Source organism: Danio aesculapii, chromosome 9 (genome assembly GCF_903798145.1).
Source record: "Danio aesculapii chromosome 9, fDanAes4.1, whole genome shotgun sequence".
In the NCBI taxonomy this organism is placed as follows: Eukaryota; Metazoa; Chordata; class Actinopteri; order Cypriniformes; family Danionidae; genus Danio; species Danio aesculapii.
In genome coordinates, this window is record NC_079443.1 from 34,209,912 (window position 1) to 34,233,444 (window position 23,533).

The following is a 23,533-nucleotide window of genomic DNA, read 5'->3' on the forward strand; positions in this document are numbered from 1 at the left end:
CTGTTTTCCTAAGCAAATCAGTAAAGGATATTTTTATTTGGGTGAAAGGTGACACCCTTCCCATGAGTCCCATCCTTCCATGCAAAACTTGATCTCTTCATCAGTTCTTTAGAAAGTTTTTACAATTTTACCATATTTTCTTCATGCTAGCAGACGAAGCTTTGACAGTTTCTCTGGACAATGCCTTATAGTTCTAAGACATAATGAATCAATTATTTAAACAATCTAAAGAATCTTTATTTTATTCAAAGTTGATTTTTCTCCTCTGTTAATAGTATTCTTTCATTTATTTAGTTTTCAGCTTTGTCCCTTAATTAATCTGGGGTCACCACAGCGGAATGAACCACAAATTCCTCATCCCCATCCACCAAATTGGCTGTATCTCTTCACTCCCCAAAAAGCTGGTGTGTGGTGAGCACACTGGGGCTGCTGTCCTGTGGCTGCTGTCGCACCATCCAAGTGGACGCTGCACACTGGTGGTGGAGTGGAGAGACCGCCACTCATGATTGTGTAGCAATTTGCATTCACAATAAATGCGCTATTTAAATACATACATTACATTACAAACTTATCATTACAAACTTATCCAGCAAATGTTTTAGGCAGCGGATGCCCTTCCAGCTGCAACCCATGACTCGGAAACGCCCGTACACTCTCATTCATACACATACTCTATAGACAATTTTAGCTTACCCAATTTACCTATAGCGCATGTTATTGGACTTGTGAGGGAAACCGGAGTGCCCGGAGGAAACCCATGCGAGCATGGGGAGAACATGCAAACTCCACAGAGAAGCCGGGGCTTGATCCAGCGACCTTCTTGCTGTAAGGCAACAGCGCTACCCACTGTGCCACCATGCCGCCTGTTAATATTGTTAATATTATCAATAACATATTCTTTGGGGGGGTGACACGATGGCTCAGTTGTAAGCACTGTCACCTCACAGCAAGAAGGTTGCTGGTTTGAGTCGCGGCATTTGTGTGGAGTTTGCATGTTCTCCCCATGTTCGTGTGGGTTTCTTCCAGGTGTTTCGGCTTCCTCCACAAGTCCAACAATGTGGTACAGGTGAATTTAATAAGCTAAATTGGCCGTAGTGTATGTGTACAGTGTGAATCATTGTGAATAGGTGTTTCCCAGGACTGGGTTGCAGCTAGAAGGGCATCCGCTGCGTAAAACATATGCTGGATAAGTTGAAAAGAAAAGTTTAAAAGAAAATGAATTAATATTTATTGGGGTGTACTCATTTTTGCACAGTGATTTTAAAACATTTTGTTAGATTAGTTCTAGTTTTGACTTTGCTACTGACTAATCTAATGTAGATAAAATCTATTATGGTCAGTGCTTAATTTGTGAATTGCGAGGTCCCGAAACAGATCTTGCTAACAGATCCGGCATGTTACCAGAGGATGGAGAGGTAGACGAAAGTGAAGAGGGTTGGGGAGTCGCGGAAGAAAGTGAAAGTGAACAGCGAACTGGGGAGGAGTGTGGTTGAGAAGAGAGATCGGTAAAATGAGGTGCCGGATCAGATTTCAGAGCATCCGGATTCGGCGTGTTCCAGCACAAATTAAGCCCTGATTATAGTATAGCATCCTGGTGAAAATAATAATTTATAGAGAGATACTGTATGTACGGTGTGTACTCATTTATGGGCACTGTATACAGTTAAACTTTGAAGGCAATTTTATTAGTTAAATTTTGTATTATTTTTCAAATATTTCAATGTTTAACAGAGCAAGGACATTTTCACAATATTTCCTATTATATTTTTTTTAATTTAGAGAAGAGTCTTACTACTATGGGTCTGGCTGTGAGCTCAGTTTTTAAGGTCAGTATTATTCACCCTCTTAAGATTTCCTTTATATTTTCCCCTATTGGCTACAGAAAAAAACACTGTTGTTCAATGACTTGCCTAATTACCCTACTGTCCAGTTAACCTAACTAAGTTAAGCTATTAAATTGCACCTTAAGCTGAATACTAGTATCATGCAAGAGAACTATAGTAACATTTTAATACCGTCATCGTGGTATTTTACAGTCATCACCATTTGTTTTTAGAAATTCATTCATTCATTTTCTTTTCTGCTTAGTCCCTTTCTCTGGGGTCGCCACAATGGAATAAACTGCCAATTTATCCAGCATGTGTTTAACACAGCGGATGCCCTTCCCGCTGCAACCCATCACTGGGAAACACCCATACACACTCAATCACACACATACACTACGAACAATTTAGCATACCCAATTCACCTATAGCGCATGTCTTTGGACTGTGGGGGAAACTGGAGCACCCGGAGGAGAGAACATGCAAACTCCACACAGAAATGCCAACTGAACCAGCCGAGGCTCGAACCAGCAACCTTCTTGTTGTGAGGTGATTGTGCTATCTGCTGTGCCACCGTGACGCCCTGTTTTAAAAAAAAAAATTATTAAATCTATATGAATAGTTACTTTGTTCTTTGTTGTCCTTAAAATATTTTTGTTCCTGGATAGATATATCTTTAGACTAATATTTGACCTATCTAAATCTATCAAATAAAAAATAAATATTTAGTTAACCTGATTTCCTTTTTATGAAGACTCATCTTACCCCATTCTCAAAGTTTAATTTGAATCACAAATCAAACAGGCACATCCTGTATAATCCTTATGACTTGCACACACTTGACGTGGAGTAAAGTATAAAAGCAGGACTTTTTCTGCAACTTCACTAAATCTTCACTAAAGGAAACAATCTGAACACCAAGGTGAGTTTTGACAGCGACCTGCTGAATAAATGATCTGCTTAAAGTTTTGTTGTATACTTTGTCTTTCACATGTGCAGAATATGAATACACACACTAACTTTTCCTGCTCATTTATTTTCAGGATCATCATGGCAATGCTAAGAAGTCTTCTGCTTCTTTTCATGTTCTCCATAGGGAATGCATCAGGTAATTTGTTTGTAGAAACCCTTTCACATTTTGTAGCTTTATGAAAAGTAATAGCAAAGATATTTTTAATATTCTGACTAATATTTGCATGCTTAATGGCTTAATTATTATATTATATTATGTTATATTATATTATATTATATTATTAAAGTTTAAAGTGTATTTGCAACACATAATCACACAAACCCAAAAATAAGCCACATGAAGTAATAATAGTCAAAAAGCTGAATATTAAAATTGCCTTCATATACTGTGTAAAGGCTCATGTCCCTATGGATGGACAAGTACTGGAGTGAAATGTTACAAGTTCTTCTCTCAGTCGGCTAGCTGGATCACAGCAGAGGTAATGTGTTTGATACAACAGCTACAGTTTTAATATTATTTTATTGATGATAAATCAAAGATCTGAAAATTGCAGATTTAAAACTAATGTTGAGCAAATAATCAACCAGCCTAAAATGAAATGCACACTTTTCTTTTGTGTTAATATTTTCTCCTGTTTTTTCTTTATAGTCAGGGAGGTAGGCGTAGTTTTTCTGTTTTATTTCTGTTATTTTGTTAGGGGTATTTAGTTTCATTTGGGTGTTTAGGTAGAGTGTGCTTTTTTGTTTATTATTTTTCTGTGGGTCCTCCTCGAGGTAGTTGGCTTCACGTTTTGGGTGTTTAAAAAGATTAATAAACGGACCCGACTATAGGATTCATAAAAGTGAGTTTATTTGTACAGTGTTCTTTTATGTTGCGTCCTTGACCCTAGACCAGGGTCATAACAAAAGCTTGTGCATCATTTATACATTTTCCCGTTTTTGATTTCTTTCTTTTTTTAATACATGTCTCTTCAGAGAAACTGCCAAAGCTTTGGTGGAAATCTCGCATCTGTGCATAATAAAGCGGAAAATGATTTTCTGCTGAGTATGGTGCCTTCTTCATCACGTTGCTGGATTGGCGGTCATGATGGTGAACAGGTAAACAAAAAAAACAAACATCTGAACTGTATTTTTTGAATAAAGATAATTGACTCACTCAACTCAATATATATATACAATCTTGTGCAATCTTAATACATAATCACTCTATATACAATCATCCCCTTCGCTCATTAGGAAGGACAGTGGCTGTGGACTGATGGATCTGTGGTTGATTACAACAACTGGTGCTCTACAGAGCCTAACAACCAGGGGACTGAAAACTGCTTGGAGATCAACTGGACCTGTAAGAGTGTAGTCTGTATTTTATCTCTTTGTTTATAGCAATTATTTACAGTGGTTTAAGTTCACATTGTAACATGAAAGGCCTAATTTGTCCTAAAGGATATCAGTTTAATATGCTATTATATATATATATTTAATAATTATCTAATCTTTTATTTTTCTACCCTACAGCAAACCATTGCTGGAATGACCAGGGCTGTTCAACCCCAATGGGTTATATGTGTGCTAGAAAACTGTGAGGTCATATGCAGTCATCCTGCTTCAGTTACATTGATTGTACTCCATTTACTTTTTCCAATACTATCTTTAAATTTCACCGGAATATCTTCTCAATACCTTCTCTGTAAAACTCTTCGAATCAATAAAAGCAAAGCAAATTGTGTGTGTTGTGGTGTTTAATTATTTAAGTGCAATATATACTTAAGTTGTATTAAAATTGAGAGGAGATTATTATATCTGTATTATAACTCATGAAAATGTTGTAGGGCTGCGCTGCAGTATTTTCAGCAAACATCCCTGTGTGATTTAACAAATAATAAAAATGTTTTGCAAAAAAGGGTGATTCCCACAAAACTATACTGTCTGCATGTTGAGGTCAATTAAAATACTTTTACATTTTAAATTCACTTTAATGGCAGTGACTGTGGTGGGAAAAAATTAATAGAGTCATATACAAGGCTCCACCATCCCTCCCTAATCTCAGTCTTAATTTTAAACTCTGAAAACTGGACTGACACAGTTTCAATTTACTATATTGTTCTATGTTAAGCTGCTTTGACACAATCTACATTGTAAAAGCGATATAGAAATAAAGATGAATTGAATTGAACTGAATATAAACCAGCCACATTTATTTACTCTAAGACCCCATTACATACACTATAATCTTCATCACCAGCACTGCATAAAAAAACATTCTTCCCCTTAATTCTGGTCTCTGATATGCAGAAAGGACTTGGACTCAGACCACTAGGAACAATCTCCAGTTTTTGCTTTGTGTCCCCTCATGTTCTCCTCTCACCTGCACATACTGACATTCACCATCTCCTGAAACCTGCTCCTTACCATTTCTATCATACAAAAGCTTTCCTGGGGTAAAAACAAAACTGTGTTCATCGACATTGATATTTAGACCATCTCAAGTTTGGCCAGCGGAGAAATTAAAATGGTCGTGCCCAACTGAGTCTGGTTTCTCTCAAGGTTTTTTTTCTTCACTTTCACCAATTAGTGGTTATTTTTTCCCTCTCCGCTGTCGCCACTGGCTTGCATGGTTCGGGATCTATAGAGCTGCGCATCGTTGGATTTGCTCTTCAGTGTTTGGACTCTCAGTAGTGATTATTAAACCACACTGAACTGAGCTAAACTGAACTGAACTACACTGTTCCAATTTACTATGACCATTTATGTGAAGCTGCTTTGACACAATCTACATTGTAAAAGCGCTATACAAATAAAGGTGAATTGAATTGAATCAAGTTAGTGAATGTCAGATACTAATTATAATTTTAAAAATAAGTTTGAATAATAAATGTTATGTTATTAAATTAATTGATTCAATTAATTCAATTCAATAATTCAATTATATGAATTTTATTTTCATTTTACTGAACTCAGACTCCTGACGTTTACTCTAAGACCACTTAATGTACATTGTCTACATGGTCTATATTATATATTATAACATTCCTCAGAGAACCCTGAGATTGATCTCCAGACCTGTTTGTACAAAAAATGTTCTCCGGGTGAGGAAATTCTAGCAGCCAGTGCTTCAGAACCATGTTCATCAAGGCGTCTCTCTATTACATTTCTGGTGGCCAGACTTATGACACAGGACGTCCGAAAATAAATAAGAGTGAATGTAAGGTATATATCATGGCCAAAAAATAACAGATAGGTGTAAAAGGAAAAATGTCATTTCATGTCAAACATAATCAAAACATAATTCTTAAACGGTCACTGCTTACAAAAGCATATATATATATATATATATATATATATATATATATATATATATATATATATATATATATATATATATATATATATATATATATATATATATTTGTTAACCAAATAATTCTTCTTCTTTTTTAATACTGACTAATCTTATCTTATTCCCCATTAAACTCTATTACGCCCACTGCAGAAACCAATGAAATTCTGTATTATCATCATGACTAACACATCAAGTCATGTATAAAAGCAGGATATTCTCTGCAACTTCACAAACTTTTCATCTGAAACTTCACTGAAGGCAACAATCTGAACACCAAGGTGAGTTTTAGCACCAAGATCTACTTAATTTAAAAACCCATTTTATATTAAGTACACTGAAAAAAGTGTTGCATGCAAAACTGTTGCAAACAATGTATTTGTGTTGAATTTAAACAAACAAATTAAATTGAGCAATGTTCAACCTAATTTGTTCGTTTAAATTGTAACTTTGGGTGCCTCACAGCAAGAAGGTCACTGGTTCGAGCCTCAGCTGGGTCAGTTGGCGTTTCTGTGTAGAGTTTGCATGTTTCCCCCAACAAGTCCAAAGACGTGTGGTATAGGTGAATTGGGTAAACTAAAATTGTCCGTAGTGTAGTGTGTATGGACGTTTCCCAGTGATAGGTTGCAGCTGGAAGGGCATCCGCTGCGTAAAACATATGCTGGATAAGTTGACGGTTCATTCTGCTGTGGCGCCCCCTGATTAATAAAGAGACTAAGCCGAAAAGAAAATGAATGAATTAATCTTTGGGTGAATGCAGACACTGAACTTTTACTGTTTATTACTTTTCAGATTCATAATGGCAATCCTGAGAAGACTTATGTTTTTTGTCTTCATCTTTTCATCAGCAGCAGGTAACCAACACATTTACTTGTAAAAACTCTCATTATTTATTTTCTAAAAAGCTTGTTCTATCTATCCTTTGTAGCTTTATAAAGAGGAGCAAATATATAATATTTTAGTAGTAATACTTGCATAATGAGGGAAATACAATGTCCATGCATCATTCCGGACATAATCATATAAACTTAAAACAAAATAGCAATTTAAAACAGATGTTTAAAAAAAAATTATAACTTTGCTGGAAAATCACAATAAGGCAAGGCAAGTTTATTTATATAGCACATTTCATGCACAATGGTAATTTAAAGTGATTTACATAAACAAGAATGAAAGAAACAAGAAAATAAAAATGATTAAAAGGAGATTAAAATGTGTTAAAACAGGTCATAAAAGACTGAAAAAGAAAAGAAATATATAATAGTGCAATTTTATAACCAATCATCAATCAATCAATCAATAACCATAATAACATGGCATATAACACAATATACAGTTGAAATCAGAATTATTAGCCCCCTCTTTGAATATTTTTCTTTTTTATATATATATATATACATATATATGTATATATATATATATATATATATATATATATATATATATATATATATATATATATATATATATATATATATATATATATATATATATATATATATATTTCTCGAATGATGTTTAACAGAGCAAGGAAATTGTCACAGTATGTCTGATAATATTTTTTTCTTTTAGGGAAAGTCTTATTTGTTTTATTTCGGTTAGAATAAAAGCATTTTAATGTCAAATTATTTGCCCCCTTAAGCAATATTTTTTCTATAGTCTACAGAACAAACCGTCGTTATACAATAACTTGGCTAATTACCCTAACCTGCCTAGTTAACCTAATTAACCTCGTTAAGCCTTTAAATGTCACTTTAAGCTGTATAGAAGTGTCTTGAAAAATATCTAGTCAAATATTATTTACTGTCATCATGGCAAAGATAAAATAAATCAGTTTTTAGAAATGAGTTATTAAAACTATTAAGATTAGAAATGTGTTGAAAAAATCTGCTCTCTGTTAAACAGAAATTGGGGGAAAAAATAAACAGGGGGATATTAATTCAGGGGGACTATTAATTCTGACTTCAACTGTATTTATACTGTATAGGCCAAGATGAAAAATGCCCCTGTGGATGGAAAAATTCTGGCTCTCGATGCCTTAAGTTTTTCTCTGAGTCAGTTAACTGGATCACAGCAGAGGTAACGTGTTTGATACAACACTGAGACTTTAAATCACCTATTATCATACAAAAAATGAGCATTTTTGTGTTAACAATTTAAAACGTCTTCAGAGAAACTGCCAAAGTCTTGGTGCGAATCTCGCTTCTATGCAAAATAAAGTGGAAAATGATTTTCTGCTGAGTCTGGTGCCTCGTTCCACACGTTGCTGGATTGGTGGTCATGATGGTGAACAAGTAAGCCTAAGACTTATTTGTTTCTCAAGACTTTAATGTCATGCTCTAAACATACTGTAAACATTCTAATAAAGATGATTGATTCACTCTTATTAGGAAGGACAGTGGCTGTGGACTGATGGATCTGTGTATGGTTATACAAACTGGTGCCCTGAAGAGCCTAACAATAAGAGAATTGAGAACTGCTTGGAGATCAACTGGACTTGTGAGAGTGCATTCTGTTTTTGTTTTTTGTTTTTATTTATTAACTTTTTTATTCAGTTTCAGTCATTTTTACAGTTATAGATGTTCATACAGTAACATGAAATGGCTCATTTGTCCAAAAGGATATAAGTTTAACATACTTTTTTTTCCTTTTCATCCTACAGCAAACCGGTGCTGGAACGATCAGAGCTGTTCAACCTTAATGGGCTATTTGTGTGGTAAAAAGCTGTGAGGTCGAATGCAGTCATCCTGCTTCAGTTACATTGATTGTACTCCATTTACTTTTACCAATACTATCTTTACAAAAATAATATTCTGAAATGAGACTTACCTAAATATTTCTCAATACCTTTTCTGTAACACTCTCCGAATCAATAAAAGTTAAGCAAATTGTGTGTGTTGTGGTGTTAAATTGTATATGTTTCAAAATATGTATTTGTTGTATAAGAATTGAGGGTGATTATTATACATGTGTTATGTAAGGATGGTTAAATCTCTCAATATTATCAGAACCCAAGAGCTGTTAAGGAATTAGATGAACTGTCAAGCAATAAAACAACAAACTTTCTAATCTGTGAAGAGGATCAGCTAACTGTCAGGATCACCCATTATGAGCCCCCTCTCTCTGACACTCCACACAGAATGTCCAAGTTCTCAATATGGTGTATCTTATGGATCTATAATTTTCCCTCATGTTTGGTATCATTTTAAATGTGTCTGTGTGATTGGTAGTGGTCTTAAATTCACAGCAGCCACTTGTATCTGTTGATCTTGCTAGATGCTCCACTCCTCCAGGGAAAACAGTCTTCACATCATCAAATCAAGACCAGACAAGAGTCTTTGTGAAGTTTTATTGTCAAGAATTTATGATTGTTTGTTCTGAGTTGAGTAGAGTAGTGTCTGGATGGTTTAATGACATTAATTGTATAAGACACAAAACTTTACTTAGATATATGGATACTCATATGCTTGAAAAAACCGCTATAAGCAATGAGAAGAAACATAAGAAACGCTTTCAACTGAGTTCGGAGAGGTCAAGAACAATGCACTGAAGTGGGTCCGTTTTCTGCTCACAATAAAGGCAGAAATGGTCCAGATGAAACTTCTAACCAAATATTACAACCGAATATTTCAGAGGAACTTCAGAGTTGAATGAATGAATGAATAAAATAAATAACTCAAAATTAACTAAATGTATTACTTGCGATAAAAGATAAGTAATCCAGCTACTGACTTTTTGGGGGTATAACTTAATATTGTAATGCATTACTTTTAAAAGTGACTTTCCCCAGCACGGCGTGTTAAGATACTTAAATTTGATTCATTTCAAGTTGAATATATAACACCTGATATTAGAATGGAAATATTAAACAGGCACTGTTCTATGGAGGACCAAGAGCGTCATTTAAAAATAAAATGAATAATCAAATGATCAATTTTCAATAATTCAAGCAGAAAATTAGATAAATGAATCACATAGGCAGTTAAACAATGGATTTAAAAAAATTAAATGGATAAATTAATATACAATTTATTTATTTCATGTTTTAAATGTTCAAATTATAAAAAGTGCATCAAGAAGAAATCAGCTATAAATGAACAAGTTAAGACACATTTAAATTGATTTAATTTGAATTAATTGAATAATTAATATCAATAATATTATTATATCAAGAAAAGATTACATTTAAAAATATCATTTAAATTTGTAAATATACTTATTTAAAATTGTTTATTTAATTTATGTTTTGTTATGCTGATTAATCAAAGAATAAAAAAGAATAATAAAATATATATATAAATATGCACATATTAAAATTGCTTTTTTTAACATTTGCCAAAAGCATTTTTAAAGAATTTAAAGTAATTTCTTAATAAAATACTTTTTCATTGTTTGATTAATCAATGTTTTAAAATAAATAGTTTTTATTTATTTAAACATTTAAATGTGATGTATTTATGTGCATTTTTATGGATTTTCAGTGTCACTCCTGGTAATTCATTCTGATTATTAACCAGGCATTTCATTTTTATACAGACTTGTCTTATCCCCATTCTCCCATTTATAAATTGAATTTAAATGATCAAATTCTGTACATAGACTTCCATTCATACGCGTGTGAATGCGTCAGACCGGAAACGCAAGGTCGTGTGGCAAGTCTCGTAGTCCGCTGCATTGGAAAGTTCAAGCTTGGTGAACTCTGTACTGGGAAATCTCATCGCTTGACTGTGTGAGACCAATCGAGGATCAAAACATGACCTCTCTGGACATAAAAAATGGATCCATCGCTCACTTTTTTTAATGTCCAATCATCTTGTTTATTCCCACCCCTTTTTGCAGCGCCACACAACAGATTTTCGCAAGCTCAAACTCTGACCGCAGCTTTCCGGTCTGACGCAGTCACATGCGTATGAATGGAAGGCTATGGGGAGAGAAGTGCAGTGTGACCGCAGCTTCAGTTGATGCCCACAAAACACGTTTGGAGCGATATTGTGCAGGCTGTGCCTTGTTTATTGATTTATTCATTCATTTATATTTATTTATGAATGCGTGTAAATTACCCTATGTATTATGTAATATTAGTTTAATGCATTATTATAAGTTTGTATGTATTTATAATTTTCTTTTATCTTATAAATATTTTTTTTTTTTATAACTCTGTTTTATTTATATAAAAATGGTAAAAATCTGATATATCTCGTTTGGAACATGCTGGAAGTTTCCCTTTGTTCCAGGTTCTGTCACTAATTTCCTTCACCTGTGTCGATGCTTTGTTCAATCTGTGTCTGATTCAGGAACTTTTAAAGTTATTATTATTATTATTATTATGATTATTATTATTATTATTATTATTATTATTATTATTATTTTAAATGTACAAAGTGTTTTCCTCTTTTGACTAACCTTAGTTATTTTCAGGTTCATGATGGCGACTCTGAGAAGTTTCCTGCTGCTTTTCTTGTTCTCCATGGTAAATGCAGAAGGTAACTAATCAACTTGTGAAAATCCTAATTTCATTTATTGTTTTTACCAGATGTAATATAATTTTAGTGAGTTAACTAACTTTAACTGAGAATCTAACTTTGCTGAGAATCACTAACTATGTACTGTATAGGCCAAGATGACAAATGCCCCTGTGGATGGCAAAATTCTGGTTCTCGATGCTATAAGTTTTTCTCCACATCTGTTACCTGGAACACCGCAGAGGTAATGTGTTCGTAGTAATTTGAAGGCTCCTAAGATCTTAGCAAAATATACAAACTTTTGACAAATTAGAATGTAAATATCATTTGTCTCCTTCAGAAAAACTGTCAAAGTCTTGGTGCAAATCTCGCCTCTGTGCATAAAAAAGACGACAACGTTTTTCTTTTAAGTCTGGTGCCTGCTTCCACACGCTGCTGGATTGGTGGTCATGGTGGTGAACAAGTAGGCAACTTGTTTGTTCACATTTTGATGCCCTTAGCATGTGCCTTAAGTTAATTCTAGCAAATCTGATTTTCTTTTACTCAGGATGGACAGTGGTTGTGGACTGATGGATCTGAGTTTAGTTATACCAACTGGTGCTCAGGAGAGCCTAGTAAGGGGAACGAAAACTGCTTGGAGATCAATTGGACATGTGAGTGTTTGGTCATTTTAGTGGTCTAACTTGATACAGTAACCTTAAATGCTGCTTGTCAAAGGATTAAAGTTGATATTATACATGTACAAGCATGCATGACCACCGTTGATCTAAGTTTCTCTTCCCAACAGCAAAGCGTTGCTGGAACAATCAAGGCTGTTCAACCTCCATGGGCTATTTGTGCGCTAAAAAACATTGAATGCAGTCATCTGGTTACAGGTACTGCTCATGTTTCCAGTGTCTTTACAATGTTGTTGTGAATGTATCACTTGGATCCTAATACATTCTCCATCACACCTCCAAACAATAAAAGCTAACTGGATTGTAAGTGTGTTGTATTAAGATTTGTGTGATTCTAAGCAGTGGTGGCAGGTGAGAAATGTTCTTTGTGTGTGATTTATTTATATATTAAAGCAATGAGTTTATTAAAATATATATATATATATATATATATATATATATATATATATATATATATATATATATATATATATATATATATATATATATATAAACCACTTTCATACCTGAGGTATTTTATAGCTATGATCCCTAATTGAGTACATTTTAGTATCAACTCCCCCTTTTACATGAACAAATATGCAACTTGATTTCTTAAACAATATTTAATAAACAGATTCATTTAAAAATGATTAAAATTGTTTATTCCAGTGACAGAGAGCCTAACATGCTGCAATTTAAGAAAACGTGCTAAAACACATACAAATTGAGAAGAACTTCATCAGTTTGACAGCGCACACATACTGCTAATTGTCACAACATTAACTTTTATTTTATTTATTTTTTTTATAAACATGCTGTATTTTCACAACACTAAATGTTGCATTTTCTCACAATGTAAACCTACTACAAAAACTTGCTGCACGTTCTCACAATACAAATATTTCAAGAAGACCCTAAAATGTGTCAGACTTGGCAATTTAGGTTATGGTTATTTAGCCTAAAAATACTAAATACACAAGAATTGGATATTAAAGTAAACAAAAAAAAAAAACTCCCCTTTCAAAGATCATTTACAACATCACTGAGGAAAAGTCATGGCACAGTGTTGTCTGTCACATTTTTGGGTCCCCTTGAAACATTTCCGTTGTGTTCCGTTGTGAGAATGCAGCACGTTTTAATTTGTGTTGTGGGGAAAATGCAGTGCTTTTTTTTTCATATGCGTTGTTAGAATTTGCAGCATGTGTGCTGTCAAATGGATAAAAATCTTTTAATAATTCACTGGTGTTTTTTGTAATTGCACATGTTTACCTAAATTGAGCACTTTAAGATCTCTCAGTCACTGTAGTTTTTAATCCACTCAATCAAAACATCAAGCATATTAAATAAACATTTTAAAATAGCATTTGCTGACATGCTTTTCTTTTTTTCTTTTTTTTTTACGTTTTAAAACAGTATTTTTTTCACATTTAAATGTTTAACATGTCAGAATTATTAAATTGATCATTTTTTTATTTTTAAGTGTCACTCTTGGTCCACCATAATTTCATGATAGCTTAAATATCTCTCTAGATATTTAATTTTTATTCAGATATGTCTTTATTTACGTGTCTTATCCGCATTCTCCCATTTATGAATAGTGTTAATTTATTTGAAATTCTGTATCATCAGAGTTTACTTATCAAGGCAAGTATAAAAGCAAATGTCACAGTTTGGGACATGTTAGTGTTTTCTGCTTTTTTTTCCTGTTGTTCCAGTTCCTGCCGCTAATTTCCTTCACCTGTGTCGATGGTTAGTTCAATCTGTATCACCTGTATTAGTTCATCAGTGCGTGTATTTGAGTTCCTCAGCACGCTCTAGTTTTTATCTGGTTTGGTCTTCTTCAGGTTTCTGTGATTATTTACTGTCTCTGTGTTTGAATTTGTGAATATTTACTTTATTAGATGTGTAACTTCCCTTTGTTATGTTATTTTTATTTTTTTGTACTCCCTTTGACAACAGGGCTGATTGAGCAACTTCACAAACTCTTCGTCTGAAACTTCGTTAAACAATCTGAACACTTAGGTGATTTAGGTATCATTTGCTACTGAACAACTCTAATATTCTGACTTTCTCTCTACATGAGTTCAAACACTGAATTTTTCTGTTTTATTAACTTTCAGGTTCATGATGGTGAGGCTGAGAAGTCTTCTGCTGCTTTTCTTCATGTTCTCTATGGGGAATGCTGCAGGTAACCAGTGAATGTCAACCCTCTTTCTTTTAAAAAAAACTGTTCTACTTTTTGATTTAAGAGAGAATAGGAATTACGCATGTTTACTAGACTTTATCACTACTTTTGAAGTGTCAAATTAATTACTAATGTTGCTGGGATTATCACAACCCTGTATTTTATGTACTGCGTAGACTTGGATGAGAAATGCCCCTGTGGGTGGAGAAACTCTGGATCTCGATGCCTTAAGTTTTTCTCCACGTCTGTTAGTTGGGTCACAGCAGAGGTAATGTTTTTGAGACAACACTAATTTAAAGCCCCTCATGACCTTGGCTAATATAAAATTTATTTGACCACTATAAACCTGTCTCTTCAGAAAAACTGTCAAAGTCTTGGTGCAAATCTTGCTTCTGTGCATAACAAAGTGGAAAATGACTTTCTGCTGAGTCTGGTGGCCAGTGATTCCACACGTTGCTGGATTGGTGGCTATGATGCTGAAGATGTAAGACTTGGCTTTGGCATGCTTTGTAGGTTTACTGGTCTGAGAATATAAGAGTATTAATCAACATGTGATCTCTCATTAGGAAGCGAGCTGGTTTTGGTCTGATGGATCTCCATTTGATTATACCAACTGGTGTTCTGGAGAGCCTAACAACAAGAATACGGAGCACTGCTTAGAGATCAACTGGACAGGTAAGTGGGCTTTTTATTTTATTTTTATTTATTTTTGTAGAATCTAAATGTCTCATTTGTTCCCCTTCCACAGCGAACCACTGCTGGAATAATACACCTTGTTCAAGTACACACGGCTATATTTGTGCCAGAAAACTGTGATTTGATGCCTGTGGTGTGCAGTCATGATTGGGATCATTTCAGATTCTATTCTCATCAGCTCTGAACTGCTTCAATAAATTAAATCCAAAGTAATCCTCTGTGGTGTACGTGTGTAAAACGTGGTTAATTGGGTAATTTTAAGGGTGTGGTTATCAGAATACCATTAAGTGTCCTCCCAAGGTGCTGGTAGCGCCAGGCAGTAACTCGGATGAAAATCTGTTTGAGGAACCCTGCATTGTGGATGTAATATGGGAAAAAAAAAGTGACAATGGCTTAAGACTTAAATTGTATCTTTTGCACCAGGTGATGTAGGAAGTAAAGATTAAAGTCTTCATATTGTGCTATTTGAAATCTTATCTCTGTGACGCTTAATTTTTAACCCTTTCTAATAAGCCCACAAGTTTAAGAACTCAAGAGTCTCACCCTCAAGTTCTTTTCTAGAAAAGACTTCTTGCAAGGCAACATGTGACTGAGACCGACCATAGACATCATGCAATGCCTTTTTGATTAGTCAGGGTCCCCGCATTCTAGATCAGAATGGTGTCTGCTCTTCTTTGGCCTCCTTCCAAATGATCAAATCTGCTACTGACATAAAATGTAACCTCATGCATGTCTGTGCCTCAACCCATTAATCGATGGTTGAACTGGATTTTTTTTTTTTTGTATGAAAATGAATGTGTTTAAGATTTGATGGCTTCTAAGTGTTGGTGAGAAGTGTTCAGGGTAGGGCTGTGCTGCTTTTAATTTGAAGCAATAGTTAATAAAAGGAATGTATGAATACAACTTTATAATTGTGTATTCTGATTAATCAATATTATAAATATTTTAATAAATCACCTATCTAACACGCACTTTTTTTAATAACTAAAAACATTTGACATGTTTAATGTGTAAACATACTATTAGTTTATTTTAATACACTAATCAACGCATGAATAAAGTAAATGCTCATTAACTTTTTTTTTTTTTTTTTTTTTTTTTTTTTTTTAAATCAACATTTTTTCAAACAAGTTTTGGTCACATTATTTTGATGGTGTGTTTGTTGAATTTGTTACTTTGCATCTTCATGCTGACTAATTCTCAGATTTATAAGTAGACTGAAGGGTCTGTGACCCCAGCGGGCTGCCCCAGGGGCCAGCTACTGTCCCTGGGTGGCAGTTTGGGCTCCTGGGGGCCCTTGTCCTCAGCTGAAGGGTCTGTGACCCCAGCAGGCTGCCCAGGTTTAGTATAAGTTGACTTGCACATGCAAAGTTTCTTATAGTCAAATGTCTGTTGGAGCAGTATCAGCTGATATTAAGCAGATCGTCTACTAATACTCTAATGGACCATCAAAATACAGTGTTACCCAAGAATTATTTATACAAGTGTGATTTACTTTTGTTTGAATTATTAAATTGACAAAATAATTTAAGTGTCACTCCTGGTTCTCTGTACTTTTCACAACTTTTTTTTTTTTTTTTAAATATTTAACCAGATCTTTCATTTTTACAGACTTGTAGTATCCCCCATTCTCATATTTATAAATTGTTTTAATTTAAATTCTGAAATTCTGTCTCATCATTTTGGTTTACTTCAGTTTTAAGATGCAGTCACTAGATTTTGTGTGCGCGAAATTCTGTCGTATATGGTGCTGCAAAAAGGGGTGGGATTAAACAAGATGATTGAAGCTGCGGTCACACTGGGCTTTTCCTCCCATAGACTTCCATTCATACGCACGCGAATGCGTCAGACCGGAAATGCAAGGTCATGCGTCAAGTTTCGCATGTCGCTGTGGTGCAAAGTTCAAGCTTGGTGAACTCTAACCTGCGAAATCGGAGGTCAGAGCTTTTAAGCTGCGGTCACACTGGACTTTTCCTCCCGTAGACTTCCATTCATACACACGAATGCGTCAGACCGGAAATGCAAGGTCATGCATCAAGTTTCGCATGTTGCTGCGGTGCAAAGTTCAAGCTTGGTGAACTCTGACCTGCGAAATCGCATCACTTGACTGCGTGAGACCAATCGAGGATCAAAACAGGACCTCTCTGGACATAAATATAAAACATGGAGCAATTGCTTGCTTTTTTTAATATCTAATCATCTGGTTTAATCCCACCCTTTTTCGCAGCGCCGCACGACAGAATTTCGCACACACAAAACCCAGTGTGACTGCAGCTTTAGACTTAAAAAAAAAAAAAAAGCAAGCGATTGCTCCATGTTTTACATTGCTGTCCAGTTGATCCTTGACTAGTCTCACGCAGTCAAGTGATGCGATTTTGCAGTTCAGAGTTCACCAAGCTTGAACTTTGCACCGCAGCGAACTGTGAAACTTAACGCATGACCTTGCGTTTCCGGTCTGACGCATTTGCGTGTGTATGAATGGAAGTCTATGGGGGGAAAAGTCCAGTGTGACCGCAGCTTAAAAGCTATGGCCTGCAAAATCGCGTCATATGATTGCTTGAGACCAATCGAGGATCAAAACATGACCTCTCTGGACAGAAATTTAAAGCATGGAGCAATCGCTTACTTTTTGTAATGTCGAATCATCTTGTTTCATCCTCCCCCTTTTCACAGTGCCATATAACAGAATTTAGCACATACAAACTCTAGTGTGACCACAGCTTCACCCAGTTTGCATTTAAGCTGGGTCACACTGGGCTTTTCCTCCCATAGACTTCCATTCATACGCACGCGAATGCGTCAGACCGAAAATGCAAGGTCATGCGAAACTTGACGCATGACCTTGCATTTTCGGTCTGACGCATTCGCTGCGGTGCAAAGATCAAGCTTGGTGAACTCTGACCTCTCTGGACAAAAATATAAAACATGGACCAATCGCTCGCTTTTGTTAATGTCTAATCATCTTGTTTAATCCCGCCCCTTTTCGCAGCGCTGCACGACAGAATTTCGCACACACAAAGCCAGTGTGACCATAGCTTTAAGCCAATGATTTCCTTCACCTGTGTTGATCCTTAGTGCAATCTGCATCACCTGTATTAGTTAATTAGTTCAAGTGTATTTGAGTTCCTCAGCACCCTTTAGTTTTTGTCTGGTCTGTCCTTCAGGTTTCTCCTGTTATTTAGGCTCTCAATGTTTGTATCTCTGACTGTATAATTTATTTCATGTTTATTGTTCCTTTGTTTTTGTTTTTTTATATAGTTTTTGTTCACCATTTGTGGAAGCAGGGCTGATTGAGCAACTTCACAAACTGAGTGAGTTTCACGCACCCATCAGAGCTTCTGAATCACTTTTATATACAAAGTGTTTTCCTCTGCATATTAATTTAGACCCTTAATTTTTTTTCTGTTTTATTTTCAGGTTCATGATGGTGATGCTGAGAAGTTTTCTGCTGCTTTTTTTCATGTTCTCCATGGTGAATGCAGCAGGTAATCAACATGTCAAAATTTTATATTTTTATATTTAATTTTATATTTATATAATTTATATTATATATTTTTAAATTTGGGAAAAGGGAAGCAATATGCATTTACCATGATCATACAAACCGATAGTTAACAATTAAAGTTAATTAACACCGTAACCATGTGTTTTATACTGTGAATGCAAAGATAAGAAATGCCCACGTCAATGGAGAAGGTCTGGATCTCGATGCTTTAGGTTTTTCTCTACATCAGTGAACTGGGGTCACAGCAGAGGTAATGTTTGACACAACACTGGTTTTACGATCTTCACAAAATATATGAATTTTGCGTTGACTATAAAAACAACCTCTATCTACAGAGAAACTGTCAACGTCATGGTGCGAATCTTGCTTCTGTGCGAAATGATATGGAAAATAATTTTCTGCTGAGTCTGATACCTGACTCCACACGTTTCTTTATTGGTGGCTATGATGGTGAAGATGTAAGACGTTCATATTTGTGTGAACAAGTTTCCAATGCTGTCTGAGTACAAGCGCACTAAATCTCTTCCCTCGTTAGGAACGAAACTGGTTTTGGTCTGATGGATCTCCATTTGGTTATACCAACTGGTGTTCAGGAGAGCCTAACAACAAAAATACAGAGCACTGCTTGGAGATCAACTGGACCTGTAAGACTGCTTTAAATTTTATTTTGTGTAAATTGGCAATATAGAATGTCTCTATTTAGTCCAACCTACCTGACTAAATTTATTTATTTTTTTCTCCTAGCGAACCGTTGTTGGAATAACTTGCCTTGTTCAATTGAACAAGGCTATATCTGCGCCAAAAGCCTGGACCAGTGTTAATTTTAAGTGTTCTTCTTGTTCAATTACAAGGCTAAATGTGCCAATTAAGATCTTGTTCTCATCACCTGCTTGAATCAATAAATCAAAGCAAATCATCTGTGTTTAATGATGGTCTTGTTTAACCTGGTTACGTACTTTCATTGGATTACAGCTGAATGTCATCAGAGGGGCTCACAAAGGTGCTATTTCCTCAAGTGACTTGGAGATGAAAACATGTCCCAACTTACCTTACATTTTGGTCGAAAAATCCCATCAATCTTCTGAATACCTGTTTGGGAGCCCAGCAAGTGTCTAAAAGAAAAAGATGTGGCAAATGTTGATGGAAAAAACATTTAACAGACTGACATTTGCTTTTGTGATCTTGCCTTGTTTCTTTTAATTTTGTACATTTAATCTGCCTAGTGTTTTCATATTGACACCATAAAAGTAAAGGTTTTGTTCATAGCTGGAGCGTCAAATTCAGTTTGTGGAGGGCTGCAGGTCTTCACAGTTTAGCTTTAACCTGAATTTAATTCCCCATGAGGAGTTTTGGACCAAAGTGAAATCAAGAAAGCTAGGATAATAAAGAATGTGTAACTTGACCTAGTTTAATTGGGTCTTCCTGATTTGGACTGTTGCGCATTTTTGCTAATCCAGGATGAGAATGCGCCGCTACATAAAGCCTGATATTGATAGCCAGGGTAAAGCTGCAGTCACATCAGAGTTTGTGTGTGCGAAATTCTGTCGTGCGGCGCTGCGAACAGGGGTGGGATTAAACAAGATGATTAGACATTTAAAAAAAGCGAGCGATTGCTCCATGTTTAAATTTCTGCCCAGAGAGGTCCTGTTTTGATTCCTCGATTGGTCTCACGCAGTCAAGTGATGTGATTTCACAGGTCAGAGTTCACCAAGCTTGAACTTTGCACCGCAGCGACATGCGAAACTTGACGCATGACCTTGCATTTTCGGTCTGACGCATTCACGTGCGTATGAATGGAAGTTGATGGGAGGAAAAGCCCAGTGTGACCGCAGCTAGAGTGCACATTTGCAGCATTTGTTAAACCACCGGATTGATCAGAGTCAATGATGCAAGTATGGATAAAACCCGGTATGAGCCAATCAGCTATTGAATTGAAAAAACACTCCTCTTGCCCACCAATTTGGGAATTTCCATTACTTTCATTCAGAATATTAACAGAAACATTTGAGGATGTGGATTAACATTAAATTGTTCACTTTGTCCTAAATGTGACCAGTGGACATTCATGCTGCTAATGAATTTATTGTGTAGATAACAAACGCTTGTCAAATATTGCAAATCTATTTTGTTTATTTTATCAAGTTTAATCATCTATATGATCATTTATATATCACTTTCACTTTTTATAATTATTTAATGTATTTTCATCAAAAAATTAATTACTTGTCAACCTTTTATTTATTTATTATGTTTTGTTATTTATAGATTGAGTGTCCATGTTTATCAGACCTAATTGAAACAGAAATTAAAAATGTAAAGTTAATCAACTTTGAAATATCATAACCATAATTATATACTGTATAGACAAATCAGAAATGCCCTAATGTATGTAGAAGGTCTGGATCTCAATTCGTTACGTTTTCTCCAAGTCAGTGAACTGGGTCACTGCAGAGGTAATGGGTTTGATACAACACTGTTTTTTTTTTGTTTTTTTTTAAGTCATTTAAGGTCATTGAATTGACCATTTTTAAATAAAAATTTTCAGAACAACTGTCAGTCTTGGTGCAAATCTCGCTTCTGTGCATAATAAAGTGAAAAATGATTTTCTGCTGAGTCTGGTGCCTGACTCCACATGGATTGGTGGCCATGATGGTGAACAAGTAGGCATAATACTTATTTGTTTGTCAAGACTCTAAATTTAATGCTCTTAACTTGCCCTTCAAACTAATTTGATTTCCCCCTACTCAGGATGGACAGTGGTTGTGGAGTGTTGGATAGGTTTATGGTTTCAGGAGAGCCTAGTAAGGGGACTGAGGCACTGCTTGAGTTTAGTTGGATATGTGAGTGACCGTGTTTTGAATGATTTACAGTGGTATGATTTCATATCATTTGAGTGCCTCATTTGTCAAATGATTAAAGTTAATCACCACTTTTTTTTTAATGCAGTCATCCTGTTTCAGCAATGCAGATGGCAATATCTTTACAAAGTGTTCAGTGAGTAACTTCACCGGACTATCTTGATGCCATCTATTTATCACTTTAAATGAATAAAAAGCAAAATAGATTGCATATGTGTTGAAAGGTTTATACAGTATGTGCATAAATGTAAGATTTGATGGTGTGTGTGTGTGTGTGTGTGTGTGTGTGTGTGTGTGTGTGTGTGTGTGTGTGTGTGTGTGTGTGTGTGTGTGTGTGTGTGTGTGTGCGCGTGTAAAGGTAGCTCGGTGGACAGGTCAGAGTACATAAGGGACAATAACAGTCAATGAATGAAGCAAGTATCATAGATCTAAATAAAACAAAAAGAAAACAGTCTGTTGTAAGGAGTGATAACAATGCTTGTAATGTATGATGGTAATAATGACAGTAAAAAGAAAGGACAGCAGTAATAATAACTGAAAACAACAATAATAATAAATCACAAGTACTACACCAACTACCACTGCAGAAAGTTACTAATATTACGACTACTACTGCTACTACAGCCACAACAACGCCTTCTACTACTACAGATACTACTACAACAATGTCTACTACAACATCTCCTACTACAACGTCTACTACAAAGTCTACTACAACTGATACTACTACTGATACTACTACAGCAATCATTGTTACTACATCTACATCAACAACATCTACTTCTGATACTACTACAACGACTACTACAACAACAACACCATTACTACTTTTGATACCACTAAACCAACGACATCTACTACTACAACTACTACTTCAATAATCACAACTACAATCGTTACTACTGCAATGACTACTACTACTTCTACAACTACAGCAACCTGAATAATGACAATGTTAGAAATACTTATAATAATGATAATGTGGAGATAACAGGAGGACAAGTCAGAACAGGAATAATAATAATGAAGACAAAAGTAATACTATTATAGATGATAGTGAGGAGGTGAGGAGAGGTTGCGAAATCAGGAAGAGGACAAATAAATAATAATAATAGTAGTAGTAAGTAGAAGAGGAAAGAGAGGAAATGAATAAGAGGAGAAAAAACAGAAAAGGGGAAGAGTAGACGAAAGGAAGAAAGTGAGTCAAAAATAGTGCAGCAAACAAAACAATAAGAATAATAATAAGAAAAAATCTGGCTAATCTTCAGTGAACTGGGTCACAGCAGAGGTAATGTTTGATACAACACTGGTTTTAAGTAATTTATGATCTATGTGAAATATGTAAACTTTGCATTGACTATTAAACATTTCTTAAATCTCTGTCTTCAGAGAAACTGTCAAAGTCTTGGTGCGAATCTTGATTCTGTGCAAAATGATATGGAAAATGAGTCTGATACCTGACTCCACACGTTTCTTTATTGGTGGCTATGATGGTGAAGATGTAAGACGTCTTTATTAACTTGGTCATATTTGAATAGATTTTTTTTTTTAAATACCATTTAAGTTTCCAATGTTATCTGAGTACAAGAGCACTAAACCTCTTCACTCATTACGAAGAAATCTGGTTTTGGCCTGGATCTCTATTTGGTTATACCAACTGGTGCTCAGGAGAGCCTAACAACAAGAATACTGAGCACTGCGTAGGGATCAACTGGACGAGTAAGACTGCTTTTAATTTAATCTTGTGTAATTGTCAAAAATATAAAAATTTCTCTTGTCAAAGCTTTGTCCTACCTACTTGACATATAAAAAAACGTTTATTCTGCTAGCGAGCCATTGCTGGAATAATTTGCCTTGTCCAGGTTTTGGTACAGATATAGCCTTGTTCAATTGAACAAGTAAGTGCTTTTAATTTAACTGTGTTCATCTTGTTCAATCACAAGGCTATTCTTGCAGATTAAAATACTATTCTCATCACCTGCTTCAATAAATCTAAGCAAATCATCTGTGTTTAATGGTCTTCATGTTTTAAACAT

The 23,533-nt window shown here is 35.1% G+C and overlaps 3 protein-coding genes and 1 pseudogene across 3 annotated transcripts; all 4 read left to right on the forward strand.

Annotated features, from left to right (window-relative positions):
* Positions 1–2,701: 2,701 nt before the first annotated feature.
* Positions 2,702–4,519, forward strand: LOC130234950 (ladderlectin-like). Its single transcript, XM_056465302.1, has 6 exons — positions 2,702–2,745; positions 2,867–2,931; positions 3,192–3,274; positions 3,771–3,893; positions 4,032–4,140; positions 4,311–4,519. Exons 2-6 carry the CDS (start codon positions 2,874–2,876, stop codon positions 4,376–4,378), a joined length of 441 nt encoding a protein of 146 aa, XP_056321277.1. The 5' UTR covers positions 2,702–2,745; positions 2,867–2,873; the 3' UTR covers positions 4,379–4,519.
* Positions 4,520–6,931: 2,412 nt separating this feature from the next.
* On the forward strand, positions 6,932–8,953 carry LOC130235476 (ladderlectin-like). The gene is made up of 5 exons (XM_056466067.1): positions 6,932–6,986; positions 8,120–8,211; positions 8,304–8,426; positions 8,523–8,631; positions 8,795–8,953. Exons 1-5 carry the CDS (start codon positions 6,932–6,934, stop codon positions 8,860–8,862), a joined length of 447 nt encoding a protein of 148 aa, XP_056322042.1. The 3' UTR covers positions 8,863–8,953.
* Positions 8,954–11,548: 2,595 nt separating this feature from the next.
* Positions 11,549–15,330, forward strand: LOC130235477 (macrophage mannose receptor 1-like). The gene is made up of 11 exons (XM_056466068.1): positions 11,549–11,615; positions 11,747–11,838; positions 11,935–12,057; positions 12,142–12,247; positions 12,382–12,438; positions 13,969–14,002; positions 14,374–14,441; positions 14,615–14,706; positions 14,797–14,922; positions 15,005–15,113; positions 15,187–15,330. Exons 1-11 carry the CDS (start codon positions 11,555–11,557, stop codon positions 15,252–15,254), a joined length of 936 nt encoding a protein of 311 aa, XP_056322043.1. The 5' UTR covers positions 11,549–11,554; the 3' UTR covers positions 15,255–15,330.
* A 3,043-nt stretch (positions 15,331–18,373) lies between these two features.
* Positions 18,374–19,555, forward strand: LOC130234694 (galactose-specific lectin nattectin-like; annotated as a pseudogene).
* Positions 19,556–23,533: the final 3,978 nt, after the last annotated feature.

Excerpts from the sequence above, each read along its gene's own strand:
- LOC130234950 (XM_056465302.1), top strand. The coding sequence starts at position 2,874 with ATGGCAATGCTAAGAAGTCTTCTGCTTCTTTTCATGTTCTCCATAGGG. Across the intron at positions 2,932-3,191 it reads CTCCATAGGGAATGCATCAG|GCTCATGTCCCTATGGATGG; the intron begins GTAATTTGTTTG and ends TACTGTGTAAAG. Across the intron at positions 3,894-4,031 it reads GCGGTCATGATGGTGAACAG|GAAGGACAGTGGCTGTGGAC; the intron begins GTAAACAAAAAA and ends TTCGCTCATTAG.
- LOC130235476 (XM_056466067.1), top strand. The coding sequence starts at position 6,932 with ATGGCAATCCTGAGAAGACTTATGTTTTTTGTCTTCATCTTTTCATCA. Across the intron at positions 6,987-8,119 it reads CATCTTTTCATCAGCAGCAG|GCCAAGATGAAAAATGCCCC; the intron begins GTAACCAACACA and ends TATACTGTATAG. Across the intron at positions 8,427-8,522 it reads GTGGTCATGATGGTGAACAA|GAAGGACAGTGGCTGTGGAC; the intron begins GTAAGCCTAAGA and ends CACTCTTATTAG.
- LOC130235477 (XM_056466068.1), top strand. The coding sequence starts at position 11,555 with ATGATGGCGACTCTGAGAAGTTTCCTGCTGCTTTTCTTGTTCTCCATG. Across the intron at positions 14,003-14,373 it reads TTCCTTCACCTGTGTCGATG|GTTCATGATGGTGAGGCTGA; the intron begins GTTAGTTCAATC and ends ATTAACTTTCAG. Across the intron at positions 14,923-15,004 it reads GTGGCTATGATGCTGAAGAT|GAAGCGAGCTGGTTTTGGTC; the intron begins GTAAGACTTGGC and ends ATCTCTCATTAG.